The sequence below is a fragment of the Gobio gobio genome, assembly GCF_949357685.1.
Source record: "Gobio gobio genome assembly, chromosome: 20".
Taxonomy (NCBI): domain Eukaryota; kingdom Metazoa; phylum Chordata; class Actinopteri; order Cypriniformes; family Gobionidae; genus Gobio; species Gobio gobio.
Window position 1 is genome coordinate 14,147,272 of NC_137113.1, and position 10,046 is coordinate 14,157,317.

Here is a 10,046-nt window from a genome sequence, read left to right on the forward strand (position 1 = left end):
CCATTAAATATTTCTTGAACAGCAAATCATCATATTAGAATGATTTCTGAAGGATCATGTGACACTGAAGACTGGAGTAGTGATGCTCATAATTCAGCGTTGCATCACAGAAATAAATTAAATTTTAAAATATATTCAAATAGAAAACAGTTATTTTACATTTTAATAATATTTCACAATATTACAGCTTTTTTATATATATACATAAACATAAATGCAGCCTTGGTGAGCAGAAGAGACTTCTTTCAAAACTTTTTTTCAAAACTTTTGACTGGTAGTGTATATTGTATTTTCAAAAAGCATGTTAATGACTTTATTGTAAATAAAATCCTGTTTCTTTTTGTTACCTCATAATTCTTAAATCATATTGTCACAACTCGATCTTGCGGTGATATAACAGACTTCTCCAATCATTTAGTCCGCATAAACCCCGCCCCTTTATTACTCGCATTCAGCCAATTCTCCATCCAATCAACAGATGCAAAGAACCAAGTCCTGCCCTACATTGTTTCTATTTCTTTCGGATGTATGTCACAATATTGAAGAAAAAGTCTGGTGGTACTTCCGTTTCATCGCGACTTTAAAGGATTGGTATTTAACATTTGACTTCTTTAATGTTAATCAAGTAAAAACTATTAGTCTCACACATTCCTAGCTTCAAGACAACACCGGCTCCAGATCAGTTTTATTACACTAGGATACTAACAGCAAGAGTATTGGGCCCTGATATGGGATATCATCCCACAGGAACAAAGATCTTTCCGTGTCCACTGCGGATGCTGCATGTCATTTAGTTATAGCTCTCACTCCTACAAGCCTCCCTGGTGCTCATCTTACCAATTTCCATTTCAGATGAGCCCCTGTCTGAGTACGTGCGTGGGTGTATGTGTGCCTGTGCGAGTTCACCGTGAACATCAGCACTGCGTGTGCATCCCACTTCAGAGTGAGCTTGGAGAGGTGAGATGGAGAGAGAATGACTTCCTTGCCCATATATGGTTGTGTCGGAATTCCCCCGCATTACTCTCGGCTACAGTGCATTCCTATTCCCTGCACGTTTGGATCATACCATCTGATCGCAACAGGAGGGGGAGTTTGTGCAGCTAGAGCTCATTACCTTTGACTGATGGAACACTGTGTCCCCCTTCGTTCCAACACCTTAATCCATTCACAGAAACGCCGATGAGAAATGGGTGAATCGCAATTTCAGTGCAAGGTGACAATGATGAATACGGCTTAGATGCATGTGCTGGTACATGTGCCTATGTATAATGAATGTATATAAAGGGGCTGTGTGTGTGTGGTGGGTTCGTGCACACAGACACGGTTTCGTCTTCCTGCTGGTGTACTCTCCCGTGAGATCTCGAATGAAATGTCACTGCAAAGATTCCAGCATTTGCCAATTATCTCCTCCTGACTCAAACACACATATGCGTCAAATCGTTCCTCTTGCTTTCACCTTTAATCAATGCCTCTCATTCTATTGTATGTCCTCCTCTTGCACTCTCTGACTAAAGACACAAAAACAATACAATGATGTAGTGCAATTGTATACTAAATATACAGTATATATACGATTTCATAATAACGTATCTTAATTTAATAATATATTTTTTCAGTACAGTATTTTATAGTATTCACTCAGTATTCTGTGCACTACAATAGGCTACCTGGAATTGAAAGCAAAATGCAAAATATTAAATCTTTTTCTTTCTTTTTTTGTGGGTGAAATATGAGATACATATTTTCAGACATTACTGGGCTATTTACACTCACTCTGTTAGACTGCTACTACATCACTTGCAGGGCAGATTTGCAATTTTCAGGATGATCAAGACAAATATAGAATATCTTCACTGTAACCTTACACATTTGTGCATCAGGGATGTTGAATAGGTTTCTCTCATTCCTTGCCAATTCCATCCTCCAGCCTTACTGAAACCACTCAGCCTGATAGGCATGACAGTATATTGCTGTCTATTCATAACAGGCATGGCAGAAACAGACTCCTCTTCAAATCACAATAATATCCATCATGGCAGCCAAAGGACCCCATTAGCCCATGGAGTGGAATGAGGGGGACAGAGCCAAAATATTGTCACATAAGATCACCTTTGGGTTTGGCACAAATATATCACAGCCAAATGTCAAAAGAAATGCGATTATACAAACTGTATAACGACCAAAATATCAATATCATGGGAGTGAGCTCTTTCAGTAAAAAACTAGTTTGCACAACAACCACTAATTTTCTTTAGACACTACAAATCTAGTTATGCTAGTTACTTTGCAGATCTGTCCAAGCAATTTGTACCATTAGATGTTTTCTGTCTGGAGTGGATTTCAACACCAAGCTGAGATACAATTATAAAAGAATCCATTAGCGCACACAGATGTCTGTTTAGCACTCCAGGAGTATATCGGTGCGATTTAAATGCAAGTACAAAAACATTTTGTGCCAATGAGGACATGATAATCTGATGGTGAGCTGCTGGCAAAATAAAATATTTTCCTCCTCTTTTTCCTCATTCACTCTTTCATCATCACTGACATTCAAACAGCTGGCCAGCCTCTCACCTACAAATCACACAGAGACAACAGTGCCTCTCTCCATCTGGATGCACACATAAAACTATTTAATCTGGTTACTACTAACCCTTAGCTTTAACCATAACACCACACCAACAAAAAATACAATCCTGTGTTACATTAGAGCGCTGACTAAGCCTATACATGGAATTAGTAGACTTAAGCATTTCATTTTTGCATAAACTAGATGTAAAAATGTATCATTATTAGTAATATGCGTTGCTAATGACTTCATAGGGCAACTTTAAAGGCAATTTTCTCAATATTTCAATTTTTTTGCACCCTCAGATTCCAGTATATAGTTGTATCTCGGTCAAATATTGTCCTATCCTAACAAACCATACATCAATGAAAAGCTTATTTATTCTAGCTCTCAGATGATGTATGTGGTACCAAGGACCAGGGTCACATATTTTATAATTATATTATCAATAGTAATATTATAAAATTGATATGAAATAAGAAGAACAAAGAAACAGTTGAATTTAAGGCCATGTCCACACGAAGCCAGAACTTTCCCTATCCGATCTTTTTTTTTTCCTCGTTTCAAGAAATATCTGCGTACACACGAGAGCATGAAAACGGCTCAAAACGATGTAGTATACATGCCAGCCCAGTATGTGGCACTGTAATTCTGCCACAGAAATACACTAAAAACGGAGAAGAAGAGTTGTGGCTAGAAGGGGTACGGCAACAGTCGGAGGTGAGGTAAAATCTCACAATAAAATTACAATAAATAAATTTGCTACTTACCAGATGTGTTTTATTAACGTATACACCTACCCCAACCCTAAACATACCCTTACAATAATGCAAATACACGAAACCGCAAGGGTGTCGTTTTCAGATTTATCCACTTTAGGACCCTGTTTCAAAAAATAGCGGTTTCAGTCTCCCAAAACGCCGGATCTGTGTGGACGAAACGCCAATACGATAAAAAATGTATACGTATACAGTGATCCGCGTCTCCGTGTGGACGGGCCCTAAAAGAACATATTTTGATAACTGATATTCGTTGAAAGGTCCTGATTAACATGATTGTGTCTATTACTAGTTATATTTAGAAAAAAAAAACACACAGTCAATACACTGTAAACTATTTTCAATGTAGAAAAGCAACGACACAGGTCACTGTGGTGCTCAGCTTCAGCCGGGAGTCCAGAAAGCAGCACATAAATTAATCAATAAAACATGGCATAATGAAGGAAGGCAGTACACTCATAATGCGGCCATCTGTAAGTGCCAGGCTTCTGCATAAAGTCATAAGCTTTGCCCTTTACGGAAGCTTTTGTCTTTTTGTCTCAACTAAGAATCGCATTCCCTTCAGAGGTACCACGGGCACAGACAGTCAAAAAACACAAACGCAAACACACAGTCCAACAGCTTTCGTCCAACATGCTGTTAAGCTACCATCTGTCTTCTATCTGACAGCTTACAGCACAAAAACAAACAACAGAAAAATATTTAGGACAGATTTTTAATGATATCTATTTCTTTTAAGGCTCTCCAGATGACTTGGAGTAAGATGAGAGGAAAAGTTGAAACTAGGACTTGTTATATAATGCCAAGGGGACATATACTCTAATTGCTATGCATATGAAAAGGGTAATCAAAACAGAGAGAAAACCCAATTGACCTCACCCAAAACTTGTAGCAAGCCTATAAAGAAATCGCCACTCAGCCCAGACAATCCACTTCATTTCATTGAGAACCCACACCCGAACACAAAACAAACACACACACAGATAATGTTGATTTTGGAATGAGAGATCCATCAAACAAAGGAACTGCTTTGGGTGGATATAAGCACTGTTTTGTTGTGTTTACAAACACATTTTAAATATGATTTAAAGGTGATCTTTGACAGTTTTACCAGTTTTACTAGTCGTTCGCCTATTCATCACCACTCTCTCATTAATGGCATGACCCCAAAGGGACAGTGAGTTTAAATGTCAAGAATGTCATACTCAGGTCCTGGAGGGCCACTGTCCTGTAGAGTTCAGCTCCGACCCTAAACACACCTGAACCAGCTCATCAAGGTCTTCAGGATTACTAGAAACGTCCAGGCAGGTGTTTTGGAGCTGGTTGGAGCTACACTCTGTAGGACAGTTTTTATTAGTAAATTGAACAGAATTCTAACAGAATAACTCCTTAACTTCCCATAACTCCTCCATCTGTTTGGAAGGACATCATTCCTCTTAAAAACATACAACACAAGAGCATAATTCCGCCTGATCTCTACATCAAAGCAGTGCGGCCCAGCACAAGGCCAGTTCAAGCGTGGACATGTGGTCAGGGTGTGGGCAGTGCAGCGTGGTACGAATGAAACAGCCTCCAACAGATGACAATATCTTTAAGGTCTGACTGTCCTACTCACCGTGGGCACACACAAAGTTGAACTCACGCACAACCCCTACGCTTTGGCAGAGCATTCGCACAATCAGACTGTTCGGTCTGCGAGACACTACCCACACACACACACAAACACACACAGACAGAGGCACATGCACGTACTGACACACATAATCCATTGGCCCGTGAGACACTGCCCACACACACTGGCAGATGCAGACTGAGTCACTCGTATGTGCAGACGGGTGGATTCGGGCTCCCAGGGTCCTGTGAGATTACTAAGCAGCTGGCTTGCGTACACACAAACATACATATCGACATGCTCCCAAAATCACACAAAGTTGGACAAAAAGATTGCCATCAGATTGATATGAGACATGTTGCATGGAATCTGTACCTGCAGAACTCCATTGAAAGATTTACAGATTTCCACAAAATTGGCAGGCCTTTCACTCACCAAGTTCCACACAAACTTCTGTGTTTAGTAAACAGTTTGATAATATTTGACACATAAGTGTAGTACATCTCCATTCAATGAGCAAATCTAAATACATTTCACAGATTCCTCCCCCCAAATCAGTGTAAATGAAACAAAAGTTACAAATGAAGGAGCTATGCAGTCACATGAATCTAAAGCAGTGTTTCTCAACTTGATTTGCTTGAGAACCCAGATTTTACTTTGGACATCAAGTAGCAACCCAACACATTGTTTATCGCACAAAATTGAATAGGCCCAACAACATGCAAAATTATAAACATGACGGGACAACTGAAAATGTCCAATATTTCAATGCAAACAAAACACATTGCAGTCAGCACAAACCATATTTTAGTATTCTAGTTCAAGTGAAAATGAATTTCACGCATTGATATGTTTACCTATTGTACCCTATGTTAACCTTATCCACTTTGTGTGCGTGGTATATTGACATAGTCAAAACGTGTCGTCACTCGTCAGGGAAGCACAAATTAAACATTATAGTTTCGGTCAATGGTTTCAGCCCTAGTTTCAGTACAAAATTCACTGCTCTTTCTTACAAATATTTTAAGTATTTTAAAACTCAGCATTTGAGATCAACAACAAAAGATACATAAGATGTCTGTCTGTCATAAAACAGACCTGCGACCCAATTCTGGATCACGACCCGCCAGTTGAGAATCACTGAAGTGAAAGATGATGCCTGATGATGTCAAATGGCCCACTACTTTGTTCTTCTATCTGTGAGTGCAGTTTACTGCTCCACTGCATCCGCTGTCTCTTTATTTCTTATAATAGAGAACCCCACTGCGGCCTCACAATACCCATAATTATACAAATCACAGAGCCTAAAGAAGCCAAGAGACCCAATGAGGAATGAATATCCTCCCACTTAAAATCTGAAAGGACAAAACAATGGTCAATGGTCAAATCTAAAGGTAACACTGGTCGTGACTTGAGTGCCCACTTCTCGCCGCTCATACACTTAATTCAACATACGCTACAGGATTTCAAATTAATGATATAATGAGTCATTAATTTTGGAGCTGGCTACTGCAGGTTACTTAATACGTTTTTTTTTGAAGTAGTCAATTCTATAAGTTACGACTTCATCCTGCTTAAAATCATCCTATCTATGAGAGAACCTTGTTAATGCGTAAGCTTGATGTCTTTAGTTAATCCTGAAACAATCAATCAAGTACAATCCAGCAGGAAAATGTCACAAATTCTCATCAAGGGTCATAATAAAAAACATTGGAGATGGTTTCACTGCAAATACTCTGAAACTTCTGCCATCGACAAGAAGATAATACTAATGCATGCAAAATAATCCTGAAGGAGGATTATGTGGTCAAGAAACGTCCAGTTATTAAACTAAAGCTTTTCTTTTGGGCCGGTTACACAACTTTTCCAAGCTCATGAAAAATGTATCTCCATAAGTAAGACTTACTGTACAAGAGAAATAACTTCCTCCTTCAGGACCCGAGATATTATCATGACCTCATTTTGACTTCAACCTCACATGAGCCTTTCCACGTTAGAGCAGCTTTCCTGTTTGTTCACATACTCCATGTTCTCCTGTCAAATGCAGGTTTCCATTTCCTCATAAACACACATGCGCATGTGACTAATCAAACGTTTTTTCCCAAAGCCTGCTATTAAAACTACCATACATTAGCCTGACAAGCCAGACCCACATCAAGATGTTGGGGTCTGGGAACACACCCTTGGCAGGGCTCAATCCAAGGGGCGGGATAAACGTTTGTCTTTCAAATTCCCTCTGCACGCAATAGGATAGCGCTACAACCAACCGGAGCGACGAAGAAGGTGAAGCGGAGCTAGTTGATAGATTAAACTTTCGCCGTATCCGGTCGGCAAATCTCCGAACACATCTTCCGTTCTTAAGAATGACTTCAGTGCCGTTCTTTCTTCTTTTCTCAAAGAAAAGCTTAAATCCAATTCTTCCAGAGTTGCGGCCAAAGCCGACTCGAAAGGCCGCTGTTCGCCAGCTTCTTTGTTTACAAGTAGCACGCGGAACTGCGTCAACTCTGCCGTCATTATGTTAAGCCCGCCCACTGACTATATACACGATGTGATTGGCCTGACCAGAGTTTGGTTTTTCCAGCTCGCAAGCCAACGGAGAGTTGCTAGACCACCCTGGCTGCAAATTAGATTTGCTGCCACTAGGGTGCGTCTACATTTCTAGGCTAACCATACATATCCTAATACAAGAATCACAGTTAGAGATGACTTACATCCAAGAGAGCACTTAAAATGCATTTTGTATACATTACGTGTATATATATTATATATTATCTAATATGAAAAATTATTTAACATGCAGTGTGAGATATATTTGTTTGCTTTGTTTACAAGCTTTACTCATATATTTTTATCATCCGATATAAAAATAAATGATATAACATGCAGTGTGGCATGCATAGTTCATTTAAACATTTTTTTTTTTATTATTAAAAAGATATTATCCTAAGTTTTAGTATAATCATCGCATGACTATTTAACTGTAAAAAAATAGTAAACGGGTATTTAAAAAGAAGAAAAACATCCCTTTTTAATGTACACGCTATAGGACGAAATGTTCTGCATATGCCGTGATGTCTCATTTTCACATCACATTAAAATATTGCCATTAAAAAAGGTGCATTTGCAACATGGTTTCAGGCAAGAAAATTCCTCTGAACCCAAAGAAAAGTTAAAAGCTCAAAAAAACGCCATCCCTGCCCAAGTAATAATAGTGTCCCTTCCTTCTCTCGCCAAGGATATTAGCTCCATGGGTTGGAATTAACAGCCTAAACATTAAAGTCCCTTAACAGATGTCTGCAGGATTGGACTAACACGCTTCACTGGGTCAGCTTCAGCAGCCACCAAGGTTTAGTTTGGTGAGTCAGGTGGTTTCAAAGAGGTACGCTACAACAGACGCGAGCTCCACGAGGGAAAAGCTGGCAGAGAAAAGAAATAAATGTACGATCGTATGTGCGTGCCATTGGGGATCCATGAAAGTGCGTTAGTCACTCTTTCCTGTTGGGACTCAGATATGCTCCATCCGTTTTACACAATCAGCTTCATCCCACATTACAAACCGAGAACTCATTTAAAGCAAAACAAATCCATGGTTACAAACAGGGCAAACGTTTACATATTAAGCATTTCACAAATTCCACATATTTAAAGAACTACAAAACTAGAGGAAACGCACAAAAGTAAACTCTTGAAACGTCTTTATGCACTTAAGTGATGAAATCAGACATAGGCATCCGAAACTCACATGTCTCCCAGTGACTTACAGGTGAGATGACAGGTTCAAGTATTTGGCTAAACTGGTTCTACACTGAAACCAGCTATTTCTCCCTTTAATTATGTGAGCCTCTAGTCTGCATCATGTAAAGGGATAGTTCACTGTAAAATATGATTTCTGTCTCAGTCACCATTCATTTTCATTGTAAAAGATGCAATATAAACGAAAAGTGAGGCTGTCAGTCCCTCACAATCTCTATATGAGTCCCAGAAAAGAAATTTTTGGGTGAACTGTCCCTTTAAGCAAGTTCTTCATCAGCGAGCAACTTTACATTTACATTTTATATTACGTTTACAAAATGAATAAATACCTTTAACAGGGAATATATAACATACAATTAATGCAAAGTAATAACAAATATAAAACTATATAATAATAATAATAATTTAACTTTATTTAACTATACAATAATAACAGTGAAACTCACCTTATAGACATTCTCCGTTATACGGTGCACCTCATCGGTCCGGGACATTTTGGAAGCTTGAGTCAGAACCATAGACGAGAATAGTAATTTCTACTGCAGGAAAATGTTTCCGAGAAAACACAGGAGGAGGAGGAGGAGGAAGAGGAGACACTGTATCATTCAAACAGAGAGTGTCAGAGGCTGAGGAGGATGCGGGAGCTTTTATATGGAACTCTCTCACTGATGCCCACGCGCAGCCGCCGGAGTGGCGGGAATCCACCGTACGCGTTTATCCTCGTCACTGGAACTGCGCTTGCTATTCCACCGGACTCCGCCTCTCCTCTTCACCTTCTACGTTGCGACTTCTGCGAGAAAGCGGTGCGACGCGACGGACGAGCTTTTTCTTTCGTGGTTATACATTCGCGTTGCGTGACTATATAACAGTGAAAGAGCTGCAGATGTGAGACCATTTATTACAACATAACGTCGCGTGCTTGCAGCAGACAGTGCAGACTGTTGTCTTATGCAGCGTTTATGTTTGGAGCGTCGTTACGCTGTGCAGAGGTGCCAGGAACACTCTGTCCTTTGAATACCATGACCATGTTTATATGCTGAAACTAAGCTGTGTTCACATCACCCCCTATACCCTCATTCACTATTCCCTACTCCACTAATAGTCCACTTGAGGGATTGAATGAAAATAAGTGAGCATTAGTAATGAAAAGATCTATCATGAACTCTGTCAAGGAAACTAAACCTTAATTAAGCAACTTAATAATCAATTAAAAAGGAATGTATAGGCTACCTGTATGATATTATGCTGTAGCCACATTGGATCAGCGCTTTGGGGGGGAAAAGGATGGATGGATGGATGGATGGATGATTCACCTGTGGGCGCAGTCATCTTC

General features: G+C 39.6%; 1 protein-coding gene across 18 annotated transcripts in view; it reads right to left on the reverse strand.

Annotated features, from left to right (window-relative positions):
* baiap2b (BAR/IMD domain containing adaptor protein 2b) overlaps positions 1-9,507 on the reverse strand; it is a 65,393-nt gene extending 55,886 nt beyond the window's left edge. For 10 of the 18 annotated variants that reach the window (XM_079801459.1, XM_079801466.1, XM_079801456.1 and 7 more), the window contains exon 1: positions 9,160-9,428. In XM_079801459.1, the coding sequence (XP_079657585.1) occupies positions 9,160-9,231 (72 nt within the window). In that variant the 5' untranslated portion in view covers positions 9,232-9,428. Of the gene's footprint in view, positions 1-9,159 lie in introns of all 18 variants that reach the window. The other 8 variants (XM_079801460.1, XM_079801462.1, XM_079801470.1 and 5 more) reach the window with 4 other exon arrangements.
* Between the last annotated feature and the right edge of the window lie 539 nt (positions 9,508-10,046).